This window comes from Schistocerca serialis, chromosome 6, assembly GCF_023864345.2.
Source record: "Schistocerca serialis cubense isolate TAMUIC-IGC-003099 chromosome 6, iqSchSeri2.2, whole genome shotgun sequence".
In the NCBI taxonomy this organism is placed as follows: domain Eukaryota; kingdom Metazoa; phylum Arthropoda; class Insecta; order Orthoptera; family Acrididae; genus Schistocerca; species Schistocerca serialis.
This window is the reverse complement of record NC_064643.1, coordinates 225,704,889-225,731,352: the sequence shown is the minus strand read 5'-3', so window position 1 is coordinate 225,731,352 and position 26,464 is coordinate 225,704,889. Positions and strand designations below refer to the sequence as shown.

Here is a 26,464-nt window from a genome sequence, read left to right as displayed (position 1 = left end):
AGCAGATTCAGAAGGGTGTAGGTTGCAGTAGATACTGGGAGATGAAAAAGCTTGCACAGGATAGAGTAGCATGGAGAGCTGCATCAAACCAGTCTCAGGACTGAAGACCACAACAACAACAACAGCCAAACTGATCGTCACCTAGCGCATTCTCAATTTTCTTTTCCTGTCTTCTGTATATTATTTTTGTAAGCAGCTTCGATGCATGAGCTGTTAAGCTGATTGTGCGATAATTCTCGCTCTTGTCAACTCTTGCCGTCTTCGGAATTGTGTGTATGATGCTTTTCCGAAAGTCAGATGGTATATCGCCTGACTCATATATTCTACACACCAACGTGAATAGTCGTTTTAGAAATTCTGATGGAATGTTATCTATCCCTTCTGCCTTATTTGACCGTAAGTCCTCCAAAGCTCTTTTAAATTCCGATTCTAATACTGGATCCCCTATGTCTTCTAAATCGACTCGTGTTTCTTCTTCTATCACATCAGACAAATCTTCACCCTCGTAGAGGCTTTCAATGTATTCTTTCCACCTAACTGCTCTCTCCTCTGCATTTAACAGTGGAATTCCCGTTGCACGCTTAATGTTACCACCGTTGCTTTTAATGTCACCAAAGGTTGTTTTGACTTTCCTGTACGCTGAGTCTGTCCTTCCGACAATCATATCTTTGTCGATGTCTTCACATTTTTCCTGCAGCCATTTCGTCTTAGCTTCCCTGCGCGTCCTATTTATTTCATTCCTCAGCGACTTGTATTTCTGTTTTCCTGATTTTCCCGGAACATGTTTGTACTTCCTCCTTTCATCAATCAACTGAAGTATTTCTTCTGTTACCCATGGTTTCTTCGCAGCTACCTTCTTTGTACCTATGTTTTCCTTTCCAACTTTTGTGATGGCCCTTTTTAGAGATGTCCATTCCTCTTCAACTGTACTGCCTACTGCGCTATTCCTTATTGCTGTGTCTATAGCGTTAGAGAACTTCAAACGTATCTCGTCATTCCTTAGTACTTCCGTAACCCCGAGCAAAATGTGGGACAAAGGCGCAAGCGATAGCCATAGCGAAATGTAGAATCGTTACAGCAAGGCGAGTCTTCTCTTGGGTATGTAAATGGTCCCTAGTCCGAGGGCTATCACAGCACTTAGCTCTACCTTCGTATCACCAGCGGAACCTGAGGTATGAGCACAGCGAGATCCTGTCTTTGTGGGCGACGTTTTGGAACATATTAGGTACACAAGCCGTCGCATGCATACGGATAATGTGGATCGGAACGCGCCAAGTACTGATGAAGGAGGAGGAGCAGAGGAGTAGGCAGTGGCTGCGTTCCGCCGCTGCCGGCCTGCTCGCGTTGGCGTGTCGCGCGGCCAGGAGCGGCGGCAGCAACAGGAGAGCGCGCCCACTTTCACCGCCGCGGAGTGGCGAGGCGACGGTGGCTGCCGATCCGCTCGCTGGAGGCGCGCCGGTCGCCAGGTGGGAGCGGCTGCCGTCCGGCCAGGCCCGGCCAGTGTCGCGCCAGACGCCGACGCGAGAGGACGTGTGTGTGCTGTGGTCCGCGGAACACGAGCCATGGTCAACGAGAACCGCGCCGCCTCGCAGGGGACGCGCGCCAACCGCGGCTCCGCCGACGCCATCGAGATGGGCAACAGCTTCCAGGTGAGCGCGCCTCCTAAGCGTCGCGGATGTAAAGCGCGAAGAATGGTTACCGGTAACTCTCTGTAAAGCCCAAATTTCTGCAACGTTACCGTTGTGGTAATACTGTGAAGTGCGTGGCAGAGGGTACTTTCCATTGTACCACATCTACACCCACAGTTCGCAAGCCAGCTGACGGTGTGTGGCGGAGGGTACTGGCAGTGGCGGACTAGTTTCGGGGCGGCAAAACTAAGTGCAGCCTCCGATTTGCGTGCAATTTGATGTCAATGTAATGACGTTTTTGTGAAAAATTATTAATATGTAGATAACTGCTGACAAAAAATTCAAGTATTTATGATGTGTGTACTCTACGCTCTAGTACAGTGGTTCCCAACAGGTGGGGGTCCGCGAGCTATGCCAGAGGGGTCCGCAAGATGCTATTACAATAAGAAATATATTAAATATATTTCATATGATAACAGCTTTTTTGTTTTTACCCCTCAATATTTTTTCACTAATGAATATGTCAATGTTTTTTCTAAGTACCAAAAATAGAAAACGTATGAAAAGACTCTTAATTTGGCTTTTTTAGGTACTTAATACTGTGATATGACAAGGTACCAATCATGCTCGATGAGAGGGCCTTCGAGAAAATTTTGTTGGGAACCCCTGCTCTAGTAACTCAAATATACATACTTGAAGATACAGGTGCGAAAATTACAAAACGAATCAGTATTTATCGCAACAACCATCAGTTGGAAAAGAAATAATAAATATCAGAGTAAGAAAATGACCTTGTACAGTTATAAGACCAGCTACTTTCGTAACCTTGGTACCAGACGTAATTATTACTGATATTATAGTACATGTTTTCGTGCCTTTATTTTACTGAAATTCACAATAACGTCGTTAACATCTATATTTCTTCAAACTTATCTCTCGACTAATAAAATTGACAGAATGGCTAGTCGTTATTAATTCATAGTAGAGCGAAGACAACTTTTTATTTGTTTTAGTTTAGGAAACCTGCAGCATGATGCGACTGAGACACAAGTGGTCAAGAAGTATTGGACTGTAGGTATTATACATGGGAATGATTCACTAAATTCTTATTTAGCCCTCCGTTGCCCGCGCGGATGACACTCGTCATCCACATAACTTTCCCACTCAATTTTGTCTGACAGTGCTGGACTGAATTCGCGCCATTTTCAGTACCTTTCTGTTAAGTCTCCGGCTGTTAGCTCCAATCATTGTTGCCTTTCAGTTACGAAAGATACATTGTTTATGAAATTATTATACTCTGGAGGACACTTGTTATCCGCGCGAGCTCTGCTGCCACAATCTGAAACAAAGTAAGTCTGTATTACATTATTGCTTTCCAAGATTCAATCGTTCTTTCATGTGCGTAAATTTAGAGGTATTGAAACTGATTGCAGTTACCTTCCGTGTCACCTAGTATTCTCTTTATTTTTTTTAAATTGTGGAAGAAATGTCAAAGGCAAAAAACGTGGGACAGAGTTTAGTAGAGATCCTAATGTATGGTTGCAATGGTTCAATGAGCTGAGTGATGAAGATGCTCACGGTGATAGCGCTGACTCAGAGACTGAGGATTGTGTTCATGAAAGCGGCCATGATTCAGGAACAGAACAAAAAGTGTCAGAAAATGATGAATATGAATCACAGAAAGAAGTAACTCAAGAGGGCGCATTTTGTTAGGGAAAGATGGAATAACTAAACGAAGGAAAAATAAATATCCTACCAGTGTTAGAAGCAGATCTTGTAATTTTATTACGCATTTGCCTGGACCAAAAAATCAAGCTCGTATAAAAAACACAGAAATAGAAATCCTGAATTTGTTCTTGGATGAAAACATAATAAGCATTATCGCAACATGCACTAATATATACATGAATGAAGTTCGTGGTAACTTCTCTAGGGAATAGGACACTAAAGAAACAGATGCGACAGAGATCAGAGCTTTCATTGGTTTGTTATATCTATGTGGATCTTTGAGATGTTGGAGGAAGAGTGTATCCAAATTGTGGGATAACTCAAAGGGAAATGGACTTGAATCATGTTATTTATGCATATAGAGACTGGTATCAGTACCATGTACAGCGTCTTCAGGCACTATCAGGTACCTAACTTATTGTTCTGTTAAGTGCTTGCCGGCCGAAGTGGCCGTGCGGTTAAAGGCGCTGCAGTCTGGAACCGCAAGACCGCTACGGTCGCAGGTTCGAATCCTGCCTCGGGCATGGATGTTTGTGATGTCCTTAGGTTAGTTAGGTTTAACTAGTTCTAAGTTCTAGGGGACTAATGACCTCAGCAGTTGAGTCCCATAGTGCTCAGAGCCATTTGAACCATTTGTTAAGTGCTTTTCCATGTCACCCCCATTTCCTTTGATTGACAGGAAATGGGAGTGACACGGAAAAGTACTTAACAGAACAACAGATTAAGTTCCTGTCAATCAAAGGAGAACAATAAGTACCTGTCAATCAAAGGAGAACAATAGATTTGCCCCTGAGTGCATACCTGCCCCTGATGTAGGCAACCTGCACTAACAAAATGTGCCAGAACATAGCTTGTCCCCCTACTCACATTTACACTGAGGTGAAGATTGACACGTTATTGAATGAATCATTCGCAGAAGTGTCCCCATGCAGGTAAACCAGCTGCTGATAGTGCCTGAAAACGCTGTACATGGTACTGATACCAGTCTCTATAAAGTGGTAAACATTACTTGCCATAGGTAATTCTCTTACGCTGACATGAGAATTGTCATCAACTGTGCAGAGAAGTTGCTCCTCCAGTTGGGGAGTCCTCGTCTTTCTAGGCCTTCCCAGGGGCGAGCAGTAGACTAAGATGTCCCATGCCTCCAAAGCGGAGTATCATTTGCTTCAAATGCCCTCCTGCCGGGGCACTGGAGTTCGGGAAATCTCTCCCAATACAAACGCTGAACGTCCCAGCCATTACCATTGGCCAGTCCGTTCCGTACAGCAAATGAGCATCTGCCAACTGAGCACTCAGCATTTATTTATATATATATATATATATATATATATATATATATATATATATATATATATATATATAAGGCTCACCTGCCATTTGACCATCTTCTTCTGTGCAGATGCACAAACACTGCCCGAACTCTTACGGGAATCGGCAGTAAAGCCGCGTGTAATGAGTATAAGGTCAGGGGCACTACGAATATAGTGCAGGACAATAAGATGCGAATGTGGGTCCCACAGGGGCGTGCCAGAGACAAGTCCCTGCAGTCGCACTATCCTCTGTGTCCTCGGTGGCTCAGACGGATAGAGTGTCTGCCACATAAGCAGGAGATCCCGGGTTCAAGTCCCGGTCGGCACACACATTTTCACGTAGTCAGATATGTTAGAACTCAGCCTCAATTGCGCCGGCACGGTAGCTCAGCGTGATCGGTCAGAGAGCTGGTTGGCCTCTGTAAAAAAAATAAATAAATAAATAAATAAAAAAAACTGAGTGAAAGGATCAACAACCAACTTGAACGGATGTCATGTGACGTCCGCAACGACCAAACATAACGAACAAAATGCCAAACAAAAAAAGGATGGATAGAGCGTCTGCCATGTAAGCAGGACACTCCGGGTTCAAAAAAAAAAAAAAAAAGAAATGGCTCTGAGCACTATGGGACTTAACTTCTGAGGTCATCAGTCCCCTAGAACTTAGAACTACTTAAACCTAACTAACCTAAGGACATCACACACATCCATGCCCGAGGCAGGATTCGAACCTGCGACCGTAGCGGTCGCGCGGTTTCAGACTGAAGGGCCTAGAACCGCTCGGCCACCAACGGCAGGCCATCCCGGGTTCGAGTCCCGGTCGGGGCACACATTTTCAACTGTCCCCGTTGACTTATATCATCGACTATATGCAGCTAGTGGTGTTCATTTCATTGGAACTCAGCATTTGACCACTTTGCTCTTTACAGGAAACCAAGGCGTGAGGTACATTGAACAGCTGATGCTACCTGCGGGATGCCAGAAGAACTATGAAATAAGTGAGTCCCACGTCGACATCACTTTCGTTCACGTATGGCAATAAATACTGACGGTGAACCTAAGAATTGAAACTTACTCTACATTCTCACCAAACATTTACATTTCATGTTTAAAAAAAAGTGTCACGTAATGCTCATACGAACTGTTTCGGGTGTTTCCCATGATTAATGTCATTGTGAATAGACGTAGAAAATGAGCTCTAACATGAAAATGAAGCGTTTCCAGGTCTATGTCCACGTAACACATTTTATTCTTCTATGCGTGAGAAAAGTTTCCTGAACTACATCCGTCTGCTATGTACCGATTTTTCTTGGCGCGACAGGGAACGTCGGCTCTCGTTGTTTTGTAAGGAACTCGTCTAGATTCTTCTTGTAGCGTTCGCTGAGGAAACCTGTGGCGCTCTCGTGGTGTCTAAACATATATCTGACCAATCGAGCTGCTACTGTTTCGCGTATTCTTTATCTATTCCATTAGTCTACCTTTTTAAGTGCGAGACCGACCAAAAATACTGAAGAATTAGTCGAATGAAGTTTTCACAAAAGGCGTGTATCGGGAGTGCATGTACACTTAGGATTACCGCAATAAATGTCCTTTCTAGCATTAGCCGTAGATACAGACAGTTAGTCTTAATTGTTTGATGTTTATGACTGATTCTAGTGACTGATCACCGCTTGTGTAGTTAAACTCCTATCAAGACAATTTACATCCAGTGCGTTACGTTTATTGCGATGGGAGTCAGACGCCTGTCCTTGGACCAAGAACTTATAATCTGCAAGTGCTCCTGTGTTTCATGTCGATTATCGAAGAACGTTATTTCGCTACACACTCAGCAGCGTCACCTACGAACAGCAGTAGAAAACTGCAATTGTATCCTGGTTTATCTGTATAATATTGTAATATGTAGTGGCGCAAGAAACTTTTCGGCAGTTTCTCTCAGCAGTAAATGACGTATTGGAGCCTCTCCGAATAGCTCTCTAAATAAACATCCTGTTGTGTGAAATATAAGAAAATCCTGCTGCGCCAGTTTAACGTTATATTGTTTCTAACGTGACGAAACTTGATACAACATTAGGCCCCAGATTCTGATGACTTGAAAACCAGCTTATTTGCCGACTACAAGAGAGAAAAGTTTATACCGAGTCAAACTTCTGTCCATCTGGAGCTTTTTACAGGCATAACATACATTAACAGTCAACAAGAATTGTGTGACTGGTCAGGGTCGAACGGTGAGCCTTTAGTTTATTGGTGTGGCGCTTCTGTCCCTTACCTTCTGGCCATGGACAACTTCAAAATTGCATTAGGCCTTGTGTAAACGTAAGCGAGCATCCCCTTGAGCCGGAAACTTGGTTTTCTTCATGTTTAATGTGTTTCAGAAGGATGATTTGTTCACCATTACGGTTCAGATATTCAAATAATAATAATAAATACAGTATGTTACATATAACTAATATTTTACGTTTGTGACGATATGAAATACCTTGAAAGTTGAGTGAAAAATATTAATTTGATCTGTGTCTGAATATAGGCTTTACATTTCAATGCAGATAGTTTCTTACGTTATCAGCTGGATAACAAGGATTGTGAAAAGTGAGCAACTCGTCACTTGGTAACACGTAAAGATTTCGGAATATATATTTGTGACTTTTTATTTTCGCTGGAGGGAGGGAAGTGGATGTCCTTGCTGAAACGGGTGTTTGGGAAAATGTTTCCTGTATCCTTAGGGGAGATAGAACCGATCGAAAGTAGAAAAAAATGCTCTATTTATGTCTCTGGGAGCATACGCTTGTTGAGATTTTGCTTTGTTCAGAATGGTCAGGTCTCAGCAGCGTTGACGTTCATACCTGTTGACGTTAACTGCTCATTAGTCTTTCTTGTTTCAATATTAATCGCTAGACCCCTTATTTTGAACCTGTTGTTCCGCCGCCTCCTACGTCCGGAATGAGAAAGCAATGTTTATCAGTCCTATGTCTGCCGCATGATGATAGGCATTCAGAATTTTAAGAAGTCAGACACAGAGAACCACAAGTTGTGATTATGGGCCTTCTGTTGTTTCTAGTACACGTAAATGATCTTCCACATGAATTCGGAAGATTTTGTACTTTTTGCAGATTGTACAAAAACGGGAATAAAAAATGGTACTGTCCTCTTACCGAAAAGGCAGCTAATCAAATACTGGAAAACATCAACAGATTTTCATCGCACGTAGATAACTGCTGAATTTTGACACAATACATACATTTCATACTTCTCATAGTGCTCCACGATCTATAAAAATAGGTTTCTCAAACAATGAAACCCAATGTCGAAAGTTTTAAGTTTTTGCCGCTGCAGATAGATCAAGACATTAATTGCGAAACCGACTCCTTAGAGTTAAGCGCCTTGGTTCAGCCCTGTTTACAATACGTATGATTACTGCTATAGGCGATTTAAAAATGAAGAAACTAGATTAATTTGCCTATTTCCATTCACTAATGGGTTATGAAATTATTTTCTGAAGAAATTCAAGTTGCAAAGACAGTGATCTCAGAATACAGAAGCATGTTCTGAGAATTATTTTCTGGAAAAAATTCAAGTTACAGTAGTCTCAAAATACAGAAGCGTGTTCTTAGAATTACGTCTGGTGTTAATCCAATAACATACTGCCGTTATCTCTACAGAAAAAACTTGGTGTTTTGACAACTGCGTCACAAAATAGCCTACAAAATGAAAAGTCCAGGATGGAATAACAACAGTATTAATGAAAGGACAGAATACTACTCACTGCATAGAGGAGAGGCCGAAGCGCCGACAGGCACAATGGAAAGAGTTGGAACACAGTGCTCAGACGCTGCAGGTGTGTGTGTGTGTGTGTGTGTGTGTGTGTGTGTGTGTGTGTGCGCGCGCGCGCGCGCGAGCCATGTTATGACGACAATATTATGAGAAGGATACACTGCTACTCCCCACAAAGAGCAGTCGAGTCGCCGATAGGCGCAATGAAAAGATTTTAAACATTTACTCTTCCGGTCAAAAGCCCTTATTTGTAAATAGGAAGTCGGATTTGATCATAATTCTTCTTTGTTAAGGATGCAACTTCTACGTAGTTTAGAAATCCATCTTCTGTTCAGTTTGGAAGAGCACAGAGAAAAGAAGACACGGAATGATAAACATAAACTAAGAAAACAAGCGGAGAGAGAATTCAAGTGTCGTCAGCTGAGAGGCCGTTAGAAGCGGACTTTCAAGATAACCGGATGAGGAAACGCTCTTGGCCTTCAATGGAGCCTTCAGCCTGGCGACAGCCGAAATTCCAGATAAGAAAACGTTGGAGACTCTAAATTAAAACTAGTGATGGAAAATTCAGCTCTGCTCCTTCCGAATTCGAGTCAGCGACTTAAACCTTGCGACACGTCCCAGAGTCTCAAAGAGAGAAACGTGCGCCGAGGCAAGACTGGTTAATTCACTGGTAAGATACCAGAAGCCAAATGCAGAGAAATTTTTTTTTTTTTTAAATCCAGGACCATCACTCAGAACCTTTTTCTTACGATCTGCGGGATTTTAATCATTCTCCGGAAGCCTGAAGCAACTGAAAATCCTGTAAAATTGAGGTAATTTTTTTCCGCCTTCTGACTATTTGATATGGCCCACCACTGATTCCTGTCCTGTGTCAGCCTGTTCATCTCAGAGTAGCACGAGGTCAACAATTATTTGTTGGTTATATTCCTCTCTCTGTCTTCCTCTACAGTTTCCATCCTCTACAGTTTTTTCAAGTGCCATGAAAGTTATTGCTTGATGTCGTAACACGTGTTATATCGTCCAGTCCCTTCCTGTCAGTGTTTTCCACTTGTTTCTCTCCTCGTAGATTTTGCGAGAATTCCTCATTTGAAATCTACATCTACATTCATACTCCCCAAGCGACCATACGGTCCGTGGCGGAAGGTACCGTGTACTACTATTATGTTATGTTATGTTAACTGGGGACCTAGAAACGACAGAGAGGCTCCGTCCACGCCGCAGCCGCAGTGGTCCACAACCCCACGACGACTGTTGCAGCAGTCCACTTCACCCCTCCGCCGCCCCACACCGAACCCAGGGTTATTGTGCGGTTCGGCCACCCGTGGACGCCCCCCCCCCCCGCCAGGGATCGTCTCACACCAGGCGACTGTAACCCCTATGTTTGCGTGGTAGAGTAATGGTGGTGTACGCGTACGTGGAGAACTTGTTTGCGCAGCAATCTCCGATATAGTGTAGCTGAGGCGGAATAAGGGGAACCAGCCCGCATTCGCCGAGGCAGATGGAAAACCGCCTAAAAACCATCCACAGACTGGCCGGCTTACCGGACCTCGATACAAGTCTGCCGGGCGGATTCGCGTCGGGGACCAGGCGCTTCTTCCCGCTCCGGAAAACCGTGCGTTGGACCGCTCGGCTAACCGGGCAGGTCTGTACTACTATTAGTAGTTTCCCTTTTTGTTCCACTCACAAATAGAGCGAGGAGAAAAAGACTGTCTATTTGCCTCCGTATGAACCCTAATTTCTCTTATCTTTGCGGTCCTTGCGCGAAATGTATGCTGACGGAAATAGATTCGTTCTGCAGTTAGCTTCAACTGGCGATTCTTTAAATTTTCTCTTTAATGTTCCTCGAAAAGAACGTCGCCTTCCCTCCAGGGATTCCCATTTGAATTTCCGAAGCATCTCCGTAAAACCTGCGTGTTGTCTGAACCTACTGATAACAAATGAAGCAGCCCGCTTCTGAGCTGCTTCGATGTATTCCTTTAAGCCGACATGATGCGGATCCCAGATACTCGAGCAGTACTCAACAATAGGTCGCACTAGTCTCCTATATGCGTTCTCCTTTACAGATGGACTATACTTTCCTAAAACTCTCCCAATAAACCGAAGTCGACAATTCACCTTCCCCACTTACAATCCTTACATGCTCGTTCATATCGCTTCGCAACATTACGCCCATATATTGAAACGACGTGACTATGTCCAGCAGCATACTACTAATGCTGAACTCGAATATTGCGGGTTTGTTAGTCCTACTCATCGCCATTAACTTACATTTTTCTACATTTGGAGCTAGCTCCCATTCATAACAACAGCTAGAAATTTTATTTAAATCGTCTTGTATCCTCCTCTAGTCACTCAACGATGACACCTTCCCTTACACCATAGCAAAAAAAAAAAAAAAAAAAAAAAATGGCTCTGAGCACTATGGGACTCAACTGCTGAGGTCATTAGTCCCCTAGAACTTAGAACTAGTTAAACCTAACTAACCTAAGGACATCATAAACATCCATGCCCGAGGCAGGATTCGAACCTGCGACCGTAGCGGTCTTGCGGTTCCAGACTGCAGCGCCTTTAACCGCACGGCCACTTCGGCCGGCACACCATAGCATCTTCAGTAGAATTGGACCTACTAGATTTCCGCCCGCCCTGAACGCCAGATCATTTATGTACATTAAAAATAATAGCGGTCCTGTCACAGTTCCCTGGGGCACTCTTGACGACATCCTTCTCTCCGAACACTCGCCGTTGAGAACAACGTATTGGTTTCTATTACTTAAGAAGTCTTCGAGACACATATCTGGGAACCTACTGCGTATGCTCGTACCTTCGTTAACACTCTGCAGTGGGGCACCGTATCAAATACTTTTCTTATTAGTGAACCTTAATTCAATATCCCTCTGTAGCATTATACCTCAAACGCTTTCGTCCTCAATTAAGTAGGGTTATTCTGACCAGCAGTATCCTGTTTGCCTGGCGATTACTTTATGACACTTGAATAAAGAAGCAGCCGCATCAGACAAAACACATTAGAGCTGTAGGTACCTAACCGATAGAAGCAGCAGAACCAGCAGAAAACTTAGAGACTTTACTATGCGGACTTACACTTCTTGGCTGTCAAGTCCGTCTGGTTGGCCAAATTTTCTGCAAGCTTTCACTGACTCTTTTTTGATAACGAGAGAAAAGTCATGTCGACTTGTGTCGCTAAACCATGTAATCGTGAAGTTTACATACCGAATTGGTGAAATTGTGTTGGCGCTATAAGTAGTGTGGGAGAGAAAAGTAGCTAAACTTGAGTGAATGTGCATGTTCGTATTACGGACTTTCTCAACATTTCGCAACCTCGTGAAGCTGTCACATTTCCGTCCCAGCTGTCGTCCTTGGGATCTCTCTCAACCGCAAACTCGTTAGTTTGTTTTCTGCTACGATCAAATAAGAATAAACGTGCCGTGTCTGTAGTCGCCGTCAGCTGTTCCAGAAAAGTTGTGAATATAACCAAATGCAAGGAAACCATCGAACTTAACTGGCCAACGAACCCATAGACATAGACGGCCCAGCGATACCATTTAACAGTAAAAGTCAATGCTGATTCGTTACAGTTCGTAGCGGTATCCCGTCTGATTTTGTAACATGAGTCAAAACATTCCTGAGTGAATGGCACCGTTGTTCATCTCAATACCGCAGTGCTGACTAGGTGCACCGATGCATACTCTCAGTACTCTTAATCACTCGAATACGCCATTAGTAGTCAGTAAAACCCTCTCGGTTTTCAAAGCTGTATCACTTCAGTTAAAATTAACGAGTTTTCGACAGCTGTCATCGTTCTCGCCTTCGTGTGTGAAAACCGCTGCCGCTCTTGTACGTGGCGTAATTTCCTGCCTCCACGAAACAACGAAGACGAGATTGTTACTTCTCGAACGATACTGTTTCGCCAGATGGTGCAATGGCTGGAATAGCTACCTCAAACTACGTATAATGATAACTGTTGTGGTTGGCATGAGAGCCAACACCGGGTAACTAGAGGAAGCCGAAAGGCACGCGTTTTAGCGCACGCAGGCTGGCGTGAGGTCTGGAACAGGACAAGGAAATTAGAATTTAGAAAAAACGGATGTAGCTGGTGGAATACTTAACTTTAATCCACAAATGGTGAACGTCGCTCTTGACGTTACATGATTCACAGTATCAATAGTAACTGGTACTGGTGCCTTGCTAGGTCGTAGCAAATGACGTAGCTGAAGGCTATGCTAACTATCGTCTCGGCAAATGAAAGCGTATTTTGTCAGTGAACCATCGCTAGCAAAGTCGGTTGTACAACTGGGGCGACTGCTAGGAAGTCTCTCTAGACCTGCCGTGTGGCGGCGCTCGGTCTGCAATCACTGATAGTGGCGACACGCGGGTCCGACGTATACTAACGGACCGCGGCCGATTTAAAGGCTACCACCTAGCAAGTGTGGTGTCTGGCGGTGACACCACAATAACTTAAGCGAAAACCAGTTACATTCACAAACGATTTGATTTGTTTTTTAACAACACATTCTGGCAGACCAAAGATCAAAATGTCCATAGTACAATCCCCGTTTCGTTTCAGGAATTCTTTTCGCCACTTGATAACACTTTCACCATCTTTCTAATGAAAGTCCTAATTCTATTCCACGGTGAGTCCAATTCTACCGCTAGGTCACGCTCTGCTCCCTGCTTGGAGCAGTGTTCACAGTTCAGACGCAGGTAATAGTGGTTCGTGTGTAGCACGGCGGAGTGGTATTACGACCAACTTCTGCGTGGGTAACTGCTCATCTTGATAATTTTTCACTGTCATTTTAGAACAGAAGCAGTGTCCGGAAATTACAGTTACGGCATTTAGAGGGGTCACTGACTTCGAATAATCACTGTGTAGTAACCGCGTACTACGACTGAGGTATTGTTCTTATATTTTAAAGACTAGAGACGGTCCTTAAAGAAGGCCTTGAAGAACCGACGGTTGTTGTCGGACGAGGATGAGCAGCAGGAGTTAATGACTTCCTTCACGCAGCAGGACACAGTGTTTTACTAAACGGGCATCTTCAGCCTGGTGTGTTGATGGGACGATTGACCCAATGCTCACGGCCATTTTGGCTGATTGGCATACGGTTTCTGGACTGTACCGCCTTCGAACGAAAACTTTTTGATCGCTCCTTACATCACGAGCTTATTAACAGTGCATAACAATAACACACACACACACACACACACACACACACACACACACACTTTTTACGGATTCAGTTATTTGGCAGCACGTGTTCAGTACGAGTTTCCAAAATGCGTGGTACTTGAGATGACAATGGTTTCCGCACGAGCCTCGCTAAGTAGGGTATTCACTGTGCAGAAGCGAGACTAAAGGGCTGGCCACACGCTACCATTTGTCTGTCGAAAAGTGCCTGCGCTAACACAGATCTTCTCGGTTTACGTGCTTCCTCACGGTTAAGGCTTCGCGTCTACTGCCTGCTCACTACCTTGTCGCCCCAGCCTACGATTTCCATCTTCATGGCACGTAAACTGACGAACTAAGCCAACATTAAGTAATTATAATTACAGTGTGTCTACTCTTTCTAAATCTTCATAATAGAGGAAATGTTAATATAGTCAATAGTTGCAATACCTCTTTTGAAAAACGTGAATTGGCCTGCGACACAAGGTACACTATGTGATCAAAAGTATCCGGACACCCCTAAAAACATACGTTTTTCATATTACGTTCATTGTGCTGCCACCTACTGCCAGGCGCTCCATATCAGTGACCTCAGTAGTCATTAGACATCGTCAGAGATCAGAATACAGCGCTCCACGGAACTCACGGACTATTAACGTGGTCAGGTGATTGAGTGTCACTTGTGTCATAGGTCTGGATTTTACCACCTTCGAACGGAAACTTTTTGAGATTTCCACACTTCTAAACATTCCTAGGTTCACTGTTTCCGATGTGACAGTGAATTGGAAACATGAAAGGAGACGTACAGCACAAAAGCGTACGGGCCGACCTTGTCTGTTGGCTGACAGAGACCTCCGACAGTTGAAGAGGGTCGTTATGTGTAATAGGCAGACATCTATCCAGACCATCACACACGAATTACAAACTGCATCAGGATCCACTGCAAGTATTATGGCAGTTAGGCGGGAGGTGAGAAAACTTAGATTTCATGGCCGAGTGGCTGCTCATAAGCCACATATCACGCCGGTAAATGCCAAACGACGCCTCTCTTGGTGTACGGAGCGTAAACTTTTGACGATTGAACAGTGGAAAAACGTTGTATGGAGTGACGAACCAAGGTACACAATGAGGCGATCTGATAGCAGAGTGTGGGTATGGCGAATGCCAGGTGAACGTGATCTGCCAGCGTGTGTAGTACAAAAAGTAAAATTCGGAGGCGGTGGTGTTACGGTGTGGTCGTGTTTCTCATGGAGGGGACTTGCATCCCTTGTTGTTTTGCGTGGCACTATCACAGCACAGGCCTACATTGGTGTTTTAAGCACCTTCTTGCTTTCCTCCGTTGAAGAGCAATCCGGGGATGGCCATTGTATCTTTCGACTCGATCGAGCGCCTATTCATAATGCACGGTCTGTGGCGGATTGGTTACACGACAATAACATCCCCGTAATGGACTGGCCTGCGCAGAGTCCTGACCTCAATCCTACAGAACACTTTTGACATGTTTTGGAACGCCAACTTCGTGCCAGGCCTCACCAACCTACATCGATACCTCTCCTGAGCGCAGCAATCCGTGAAGAATGGGCTGCCATTCCCCAAGAAACCTTCCAGCACCTGATTGAACGTATGCCTGCGAGAGTCATCAAGGCTAAGTGTGGGCCAACAGCATATAGAATTCCAGCATTATCGACGGAGGGCGCCACGAACTTGCAAGTCATTTTCAGCCAGGTGTTCGGATGCTTTGGATCACATAGTGTACGTTATACCGTCTCAGTACTGTGACTACTACAGCATTCTATCACACTATATTACCTTACAGATAAAAGATTTCTTGGGTCGACGATAGTGACGTGGGCACACTACACATTTCAAGCTGTTCATCTGCATAAACATAAACTGACACTTTCAGATACACTAGGCTTTCATGTCTTTGCCTGGGGCACACTGTTCCAGAATTAAATAAAAAATAATTCCCAAGTTCCGTTGCGACAAAACCTTTCAGAAGATTTTACTTGTTATTCACAGTTCGCGTGGTATTTGACTGAAAAGAACTGAGTCATCTGTGGGTCAGAAAGACTAATAGTCTGCTCTGTCTTTAGGCGAGAAAATGAAAGGTACACTGCCTGACAAAAAACGACGGATCCAGTAGGAAAGGAGGAAATGAAAAGAAACTTCACAGGCTTAAGGGTGATTACACAATCGAGTCTTTTCAAATGACTTAGCAGTATGAGCCCACTTTTCAGTATGATGTTGCACCCGCTCTGGCCCGGAGGCATGCATTGATTCGGTTTGAAACAGGACCATAAAGCCATTGTATTCGCTCCTGGGGAAAGTTGGCCCACAACTGTTGTAGCTAGTCTTTGACATCCTTGAGTCTGGCACTGAAATTTAGTTAACATCCGAGTTGGTCCCACACATCTTCCATCGGAGACAGACCTGCGGATCTTGCTGGCCACAGGAGTACCTCAGCATCAAGCAGACAGTTCATAAAGACACCACCTTGTGTGGACGAACATTGTCCTTTTGAAAAATGGCACTGTAATACTATACGTAACGCATGAGGGCGCAGGATAACCGTGAGGTACCATTGTGGCATCAGAGTTCCCTCAGTACCACCACCAGCCGTGACCTAAAGTCATACTCGATGGCTCCCCACACCAGGAGTCTCACCTCTGTGCCTCGCCAAATTGTTAGAAGAATGGGACCTCTCCCATGGCCGTCGCTATACTCGTCGATGATGGCCGTTCGGTGCAGTTCAGAATCACCATTCATCGTTGAACACTGTGCGACGCCATTCATCGGCAGTTCATGTTTCTTAGTTGCAACATCTCTCCAAACGCAGCCGTTTGTAATGTGGTGTTAACAGCAGCCTGCACATGGTACATTAATTCCCTAGTCTAGTTAGCTGCTAGTCCCCGACCAAAGCTGCGGGATGACGCAGAATGTTGCTGGGAGTCCATCACTTGTTTTCGGATGGCAGGCACAGACGTGAACAGGTTATTATGCGCCTGGTGCACAATACGGTGAACCTTCCTTATCGTTGTCAGACGGGATCAACCGGAACCTTGACAACGAGTATGCCTGTTCTGACGCTCCCATGCAGTCCAACATCGGGTCATCGTCACATACGAATGCCCCACAAATTTCGATATTGCACGATTCAACTAGTCGACCAGACCGAGACCTACGAAGAGATCCCTTTCAAAATCTTTCAGGTGTTGATAAAGCTGTCTCTCAGGAGTACGCGGCTCCTCCATATCCTTCAACATCTGATGCTGTTAACGTCCCTAATACCCCCTTTCAGGCCTGGTAAGAAACAACACCAAACACCAACTACACTAATGCACACTGGTGACCTGCCTACCTGTCATTAGGAAATGTAACTCTAATCAGTTACATACCTGCCGATGTTATATAACAGTATAAAGTACATTGACATCTGACTATATCTTCTGGGCACTTCACTTTTTTTTCTGCATTGCCTTTCCTTCTGTGGCCACGAAATCATCCCTGAGACCTAATATCCAGTCCACTATAACCAATCCAGTCCCTTTCTTTCCCAGTGAAGGCTCAAACCCATGTTTTAGCTACGTGACGTCTATGACCTGCATTCTGTCTCTAGGCCCTTCCCAAAGCTCATCCTCGATTCTGTCTAATCCCACTCCCCTTCAGTCGTATATGCACCCAAATACCACACACACAAAACGTTATCAGGAGTCCACAGGAACATCGTCAAAAATGGTTCAAATCGCTCTAAGCCCTATGGAACTTAACTTCAGGGGTCATCAGCGCCCTAGACTTAGAACTACTTAAACCTAACTAATCTAAGGACATCACACACATCCATGCCCGAGGCAGGATTCGAACCTGCGCCCGTAGCAGCCACGTGGTTCGAACATCATCCTTTCAGATTTTGGAGAGTAACGAGGGTAGGGATAAATATTTGGCTGGAACTGAACATAACAAGAAGTTCATGTTTGTTAAGCGGTCGGCATGTGCGACCAGGACGCCCTTACGATGGAAGCTTTAACGAGTCTTGGGAGAATCCCGATGCAGCAGTGGAACACAAGTAGTTTTTTTAAGTAAATATGAGCAAGTACGGTGAGGGCCTACGAACAATGAGAGATTAGCAGGAGCTAGCGACTGGGTTCTGCCGGTATGGCGTGTACAGGCGCTCGCAGATCAGCTACGCTGGCCCACAGGTAGCTGAACACAAAGTAATGGCTAACGGCAGACATAGCACACGCTTTAACAACCCCAAACGAGGCCAGAAAAACTGGCACGGCAAATGCAAGAGCACTAAGTCAATAAGCTGCGTGCAGTACATCGTGTAAAAAAATTAGCAGCTGCAATCATACACATATTTACAATCAAATCATTCATGACTTCATGATACGCAATAAACCTTATGACCTGTAATGGCATTGCACAGTAGCCATCAACGCGACAAACAACGAATATTACATTATAATTAAATGTTTCCCTGAGACATTTAAGTCTCTTTTTGTTATTTACGATAATGATCGAAGCAGCTGAAATGAATTAAAATTTGTGCTGCGGCCCGGACTCGAACCCGGGGCTTCTTGCTTGCTAGGCAGAAATGATCTATAAGATCACCAATGGTACAAGGACGCCCCTTTATGTCCAATGCTGGGGTGACATCGAAGAGCCCTGGGAGTAATAACAATATGTAAGGGAAAAAAGAATTGAAGTTTGTGTTGGGGAGGGCACTCACCTTAGGTAGTTCGTGCAGCATTGTTGACCATCGTATTGCGGTTGTGTAATGGTTAGCATTTCTGCCTAGCAAACAAGAAGACCCGGGTTCGAGTCCCGGCCGCAGCACAAACTCATTTCGTAGAATATTACATTGTTGTTAAATATTCTACAATATTAAGTTTATTTATCTGAGGCTGACAAACCAGACCGTTCTACACACTTACACAGACAGTATGAAGCAGTATGCAGCTATAAGAGAATAGATTTATTATTCGAGGATCATTGCTGATTATAATATAAAAGAGAGGCGCTAGAAACGCAAATATGTCGATGTTAATCAAATACGTAATAAAAAATTACAGGAATTGGTGTCAGCAGACACACCACGATATAACCTGTCGATGAGAATACCTATTTTAGTTATATAATCATTTGCGCAGCAATTGTGGGTCTTTTGGATGTTTGTCCAAGTGTTGAACGAAGTGTGTAACTTAGTTGGGATCTGCTCGAGCCCCATTCGCTGAAGTGTTATGACGCTGGTGGAGGAAGAGGTGCGCTTGGGAGCAGGAGGGACGGAAGAGGAGCAGTTCGAGACATCGATCGAGAAGAAGAGAAGCTAGTTTCCCTGCCATCCGAGAGTACGGCAGAGCAGTGATTTTATTTATGTAGACACACTTTGGATCGCTTATCGGATCTTGGTTATGGGCATTTAAAACTGCGGGTGAGGGAATTTATGTATCGAGTGCACGGCGCGGCTTGATCTTAATGGGAATTCTGTTGTCTTCCGCAACACCCTAGATAATTAAAGGATTGTTGACATACTTCAACAATTAATTTTATTACGTGCAAAACCGCTTGTAGGTCCATCATTCAGTAGGAGTTTGGACCATACTGGATAAATGATATGCTCTTAAAAGTTAAATTTGAGGTGTTGCCTCGTGATGACTGGGTGTTGTGTGATGTCTTTAGGTTAGTTAGGTTTAAGTAGTTCTAAGTTCTAGGGGACTGATGACCATAGATGTTAAGTCCCATAGTGCTCAGAGCCATTTGAACCATTTGAGGTGTTGCTTAAGGTTATTGCAAATATTTTTCTGTTTATGTTCATTAATTTACAATTCGCGTAACATGTCCACCTCCAATTATTCGACCGCAGGATCGCATTTTAGTTAAATATTTGGCAAATACAGCAACAGGGCGTAAAGCAGCTCGTGTGCAGCTCGTGTCTAGGACATTTACGAACGAAGCTTTATTCAGAGTCTACATTTGCCGCTCTGTCTCATGAAACGTAGAGCAGTAACGTAGCAAGACAGCACATATTACTTTATAAAGTTCATACCATCAGTTCCATTCCTATAAATGTATATTTTTACCTATTATAATTGTTTTAAACGAAGGCTGTTGTCCGGCAACATGGTCATTGGCAACCCCTGTCCCCTATTATTTCGAGAAAGTAAGAAAAGGATGAATGAAAAAAAAATTGGTGTATTGAGCAAATATTCATATGTTGTGTTAATAATTCTATTTCTGACGATGAGTGAATTGTTTGCTTTTCCCTGCCGATCATTATTTTCTTAACTTTTCACCCTGCACAGACATGGCTGGTTTCTTTTAATACTTTCGTATTCCGCATTAAAGTCTCGATAGTGTAACAAGCACTGGATCCAGCCCACGGTACGTTTCACCCGCCAGCTCTATCAAATCTGCTGCGATCTCCGGTCCACACGCAACAACTTAGCGTGTGGACCGGCATTAAGCTGACGTGTACCTGTAGCATGCATTTCGCGAGAGGCAAGTTGGCTCACACTAAAATCTCAAGTGCAGCAAGTATCTGTCCCAACCACACACCTTGCCGATTGCAGCTTCACAGAGCCACGTTCCAAGGCCAAAGACCTCGTGATTGTGCAACTGCTCTCGGCGCCGCTACTGCATTAAGATCGGTTACAATGCTGTAGAAGGAAACGCGCCCCCCCCCCCACACACACATATGTTTAGAACAAAAACCAGAACACATTGAACGACTAGAGACAGGACGTTCATACAGGGTGTTTCAAAAATGACAGGTATATTTGAAACGGCAATAAAAACTAAACGAGCAGCGATAGAAATACACCGTTTGTTGCAATACGCTTGGGACAACAGTACATTTTCAGGCGGACAAACTTTCGAAATTACAGTAGTTACAATTTTCAACAACAGATGGCGCTGCAAGTGATGTGAAAGATATAGAAGACAACGCAGTCTGTGGGTGCGCCATTCTGTACGTCGTCTTTCTGCTGTAAACGTGTGCTGTTCACAATGTGCAAGTGTGCTGTGGACAACATGGTTTATTCCTTAGAACAGAGGATTTTTCTGGTGTTGGAATTCCACCGCCTAGAACACAGTGTTGTTGCAACAAGACGAAGTTTTCAACGGAGGTTTAATGTAACCAAAGGACCGAAAAGCGATACAATAAAGGATCTGTTTGAAAAATTTCAACGGACTGGGAACGTGACGGATGAACGTGCTGGAAAGGTAGGGCGACCGCGTACGGCAACCGCAGAGGGCAACGCGCAGCTAGTGCAGCAGGTGATCCAACAGCGGCCTCGGGTTTCCGTTCGCCGTGTTGCAGCTGTGGTCCAAATGACGCCAACGTCCACGTATCGTCTCATGCGCCAGAGTTTACACCTCTATCCAAACAAAAATTCAAACGCGGCAACCCCTCAGCGCCGCTACCATTGCTGCACGAGAGACATTCGCTAACGATATAGTGCACAGGATTGATGATGGCGATATGCATGTGGGCAGCATTTGGTTTACTGACGAAGCTTATTTTTACCTGGACGGCTTCGTCAATAAACAGAACTGGCGCATATGGGGAACCGAAAAGCCCCATGTTGCAGTCCCATCGTCCCTGCATCCTCAAAAAGTACTGGTCTGGGCCGCCATTTCTTCCAAAGGAATCATTGGCCCATTTTTCAGATCCGAAACGATTACTGCATCATGCTATCTGGACATTCTTCGTGAATTTGTGGCGGTACAAACTGCCTTAGACGACACTGCGAACACCTCGTGGTTTATGCAAGATGGTGCCCGGCCACATCGCACGGCCGACGTCTTTAATTTCCTGAATGAATATTTCGATGATCGTGTGATTGCTTTGGGCTATCCGAAACATACAGGAGGCGGCGTGGATTGGCCTCCCTATTCGCCAGACATGAACCCCTGTGACTTCTTTCTGTGGGGACACGTGAAAGACCAGGTGTACCGCCAGAATCCAGAAACAATTGAACAGCTGAAGCAGTACATCTCATCTGCATGTGAAGCCATTCCGCCAGACACGTTGTCAAAGGTTTTGGGTAATTTCATTCAGAGACTGCGCCATATTATTGCTACGCATGGTGGATATGTGGAAAATATCGTACTATAGAGTTTCCCAGACCGCAGCGCCATCTGTTGTTGACAATTGTAACTACTGTAATTTCGAAAGTTTGTCTGCCTGAAAATGTACTGTTGTCCCAAGCATATTGCAACAAACGGTGTATTTCTATCGCTGCTCGTTTAGTTTGTATTTCCGTTTCAAATATACCGGTCATTTTTGAAACACCCTGTATTCACAGGACATATACATTACCATGTTCTGCAGAAATGATTAGCATTTCAGTCACCTCGGTTTAGCATGCCTAGTAGGCACAAATTCCGCCATGAGCCCTAGTGACTTGTTCCATGCGTGATGGCATCGACACATGTTAGGCGCGAATGGAGTCCTGTGGTATAGCCATCCATGCTGCATCCATCTAGCTGCAAGGCTCCTCTGTGGTGTTCGGCATTGCGTCACACCTGTCGTTTCACCATATCCCATACATTTTCCGTTGGCGACAAGTCTGGTGATCTGGCGGGCCAGGGCAAACTGCTGACATCCTGTGACACCAAGAACGCGTGTGTTCGTGCAGCAACAGGTGATCGTGGATTGTTTTGCTGAAAAATGGCGTCTCGGGTGTTGTGTAGAAAAGATACGGTTACAGGTCGCAGGATGTCATTCACTTAGGTCACATCGGTCACAGTGCCCTGGACACGCACCAACTTTCATTTGTGGTTGTATCCAGTAGCACTCCAAAACATAAGGCCTTCAACTGGTGCTGTATGTCTTGTGCGAGTGCAGTCACCGTGATGCTGCTCCCTCTGTCTGCAGCGAATCAAAATGCGGCCATCATTTTCAGACAGACAGAATCTGGATTCGTCCAAAAACACTATCTGATGCCATTCCTGTCTCCAGTGACGTCTAGCATGTTCCTGCACATTCGTCAAAGATAGGCGGAGAAGTGCACCGCCCAAACACTTCGTCCCACACGGGCAGCAATTTGGCGGATGGATGCATCACATTCTCTCATGCCAATAATGCATCCTCCTTCAAACTCACTGGTTTGACGGCACAATTCGCGCATACGTCTGCGAGGCATCCTGCACGTCTGCTCAAGTCACATTGGTCCATTACCTTTGGCTTATAGCGACAACCAGAGCCGCAGACTCATTTATCGGTAGGTGGAGTTGCGACGCAATATCGATGTTGGCCTCGAACCCGCAGGCCGACATGGTTCAAATGCTAATCATTTCTGCAGAACATACTAATGTACATGTCCTGTTAACATGAACGTCCTATCTCTAGTCGTTCAAGGTGTTCTGTTTTTTCTGAACATGGGTGTGAGGATGTAGCATATTTCTGCTGCGACATGGATAAGCAATCATACAGATATGTGCAAGGCCATACGCATTGCCTTCTATCATTGTAAAATTTTGTACATGGCTGCAGGTTCAGAGACCGTGAATAGTTACAATTAAAAGAAAACAGCCCTCGGTCACTAATTTTAACGAATTTACCGGGTTTCAACACTGCTAGGAGTGTCTTCCTCAGAATTTAAACCAAAGAATGGTCTATAACATGATCACAGAATTATGACTAAAAACGTATGATACAAATTATAAGTACCGAATTATCCTGAAAGACTGGCAGTATTTATATGTCATTTATGAAATAATAAATATGCCAAAAGGGCATCAGTCACAAAGATATTTAAGATAAAAAAAAACTGTGCAGGTTGTAGCCCGTTTACAACCTGTACCAAGCAAGTAACGAGCAGCCCTTAGTGACTCGCTATCACAGTTTTTTTATCTTAAGTATCTTTGTGACTAATGCCCTTTTGGCATATTTATTACTTTATAAATGACATATAAGTACTGCCAGTCTTTCACGATAATTCCGTACTTATAATTTGTATCATACGTTTTTAATCATAATTCTGTGACCATGTTATAGACCATCTTTGGTTTAAATTCTGAGGAAGACACTCCTAGCAGTGTTGAGACCCGGTAAAATCGTTAAAAATTAGTGACCGAGGGCTGTTTTCTTTTAATTGTTCTACCAGTGTGCTTCAAATTCATATCTCGCCATTCGCGTGCCTCTCGCAGATCGACCTTCATCCACATCAGCACTGTGCGTTCACGTCAGAAGCGCCATGCTACCGACGAGTAAAGTATTTCTTAAATTGTAATGTCTTGTCTGGTCCGAACTTTGACACTCACACGAAATGAAGCTACCGTTATGAGTTTCTACCGTCGGAGTCTGCAAACAAAGATAATTCATCTGTGATTTCCACACTCGAACCAAAACAAAGCAATTATAGTAGCCATTCCAACCTTCTGCAAAGTATCCAAATGCGTGAACACAGTACAAATAAGGTATGACTTCAGTTTCTTCCACACTGGAGCAACCAGGGGAGGTGTGTTCCTAGCTTCCATTGTGCTGGTGACGTGCAAAGGTAAAACTACAACGTAAAAGTATTTTACAAACTTACCACAATACAGCTGGTTCCGTTACATCTGTTATATGAGCTCCACTTACCCAGAACTGTGAATAGGGTTTACAGTAACAACAGTAACAGAGGTTTCATGCATGAACAATAACAAAGAAATGTGCCCTCACTTGTTTCCAGCAAAGAGCTTGCATTGAAGAAGTGTGTTTCGCAGTAGCAATATTGGTAAGTGCTCTTATCTCTTAAGATATGAATTTTAGAGCCCAAGTTTACTGAATGTCATACCTAACGGCCCGGGTTCGATTCCCGGCTGGGTCGGAGATTTTCTCCGCTCAGGGACTGGGTGTTGTGATGTCCTAATCATCATCATTTCATCCCCATAGACACTCAAGTCGCCGAAGTGGCGTCAACTCGAAAGAGTTGCACCAGGCGAATGGTCTACCCGACGGGAGGCCCTAGCCACACGTCATTTCCATCTCAAAAGCTTCAATTCTTTTCAGTTGCGGTTTTCCCATAGTCCATGTTTCACTACCACACTATCAAGTGCTCCAAACGTACATTCTCAAATACTTCTTCCTCAAATTAAGTCCTGTGTTTGTATTAGCGGACTTCTCTGGCCGGGAATACCTTTTTTGCTGGTGCTACTCTTGCCGTTCTTTCTCCGTCCGTCACGGGTTAATTTGCTCCCTAAGTAGCAGAATACCTTAACTTCATCTACTTCGTGATCACTCCTGATGTTAAGTTTATCGCTGTTGTCATTACTTTCATCTGCCTTCGATTTACGCTCAGTCTGTATTCTGTAGTTATTAGACTTTTCATTCGATTCAACTCATCGTGTTATTCTTCTTCACTTTCGCAGAAGATAGCAATCTCATCAGCGAATTTTATGATTAATATTCTTTCCCTGTCAACTTTAATCTCATTCTTGAACCTTTCTTTTATTTGAAATTACAGTGAAATCCAGAGCTTAAGCTGCTTACAGATGTTGATAAATATCAATGGGGACAGCTGAAAATATATGCCTCGACTGGAACTCGAACGTGGGCTCTCCTGCTTACATGGCAGACGCTCTGTCCGACTGAGTCATCGAGGACACAGAGGATGGTGCAACTGCAGGGACTTATCTCCGGTACGCTCCTCACGAGACCCACACTTCCAGCTTACTGTCCACACACTACACTTGTAGTACCCCTGCCCAGTATACTCATTACTCGCGGCAGTCAATCTACCCATTACCGTAAGAGTTCGGGCAATGTGAGTGCATCCACACTGAAGAAGATCATTGGCGGGTAAGCCTTATTTACATGAAGATTGTATCTGTTCTTTCGGCCATTCACATTTCTTTTATTTGGCTCATTGCTTCTTCGATGAATAAATTGAACAGTAGGGGCAAAAGACTACATCTCTGTCTTACACCCTTTTTAATACGAGAACTTCTTTCTTGGTATTGTACTCTTAGTGTTCGCTCTTGGTTCTGTACACGTTGTATAGTACTCATCTTTCCCTTTGGCTTACTCATCCTGCAGCATTTGACATTATTGAACGCTGTTTCCAGGTCGACAAACCCTAAGAAAGTGCCTTGTTTTCATTCAGTCTTACTTCCATTATCAACCGAAACGTCACAATTGCCTCCTACCTATCCTAAAGCGAAACTGATTGTCATCAATCGTCTTTTCCATTCTTCCGTGTATTATTCTTGTCAGCAACTTAGAGGCATGGGCCGTTAAACTGAGTGTGCGATAGTTCTCGCACTTGTCAGCGTCCAAATTAGTTTGTATATAACTTCTCGAGTCGCTGGTGTGCTCAAGAAGCTTTGCACATACCGATGTCCGCCTGGGAGATTTTCTTCCAGCCGGGATTTCTTTTTTTCTGGTGCCGAATAACAGGAGGCTTCCGCGACACATTTCTCGCGCTCCCCTTTTTTTTGTGGCAAGCTTGCTGTGTGACGTAAGGCAAGGTCACGTTTTTTAGCGTGTTCACAGTGACGCATGGCGCATGCCAGCGGCGTTCGCTACTGTGCTGTGCAATCGTTGTTTATTATTCGGAGGCACTGGCCTGTGTGTACCACAGTGGGCGACGCTGGTGGGAATCCGTCTCAAGAGAGCAATGCGTACTCTTGCGGTGTGCGCACTTCTAGAGTGCTTCACGATAGACTAGTCATGGGAAAACCGTCCTCTTAAAGCCGATACCGGTATTTTACTTCTGAGTAACAGGTATTTTTCGGCATTTGTTTAATCTCGATTATAACGTCTTTTTTCATTTTTTACTAATAACTTGGTAAAAAAACTGGCACATCCCGCTTGCCATAGCAGCAGTGCAAAAATTTTTGGTTTTTAAATAAAATTTTCT

The 26,464-nt window shown here is 44.3% G+C and overlaps 1 protein-coding gene across 1 annotated transcript in view; it reads left to right on the top strand.

The window, feature by feature from the left end:
• Positions 1-1,499: 1,499 nt before the first annotated feature.
• Positions 1,500-26,464, top strand: part of LOC126483771 (venom dipeptidyl peptidase 4-like) — a 555,240-nt gene continuing 530,275 nt past the window's right edge. The window contains exon 1 of the mRNA XM_050106923.1: positions 1,500-1,649. Coding sequence (XP_049962880.1) covers positions 1,563-1,649 — 87 coding nt within the window. The 5' untranslated portion in view covers positions 1,500-1,562. The remainder of the gene's footprint in view (positions 1,650-26,464) is intronic.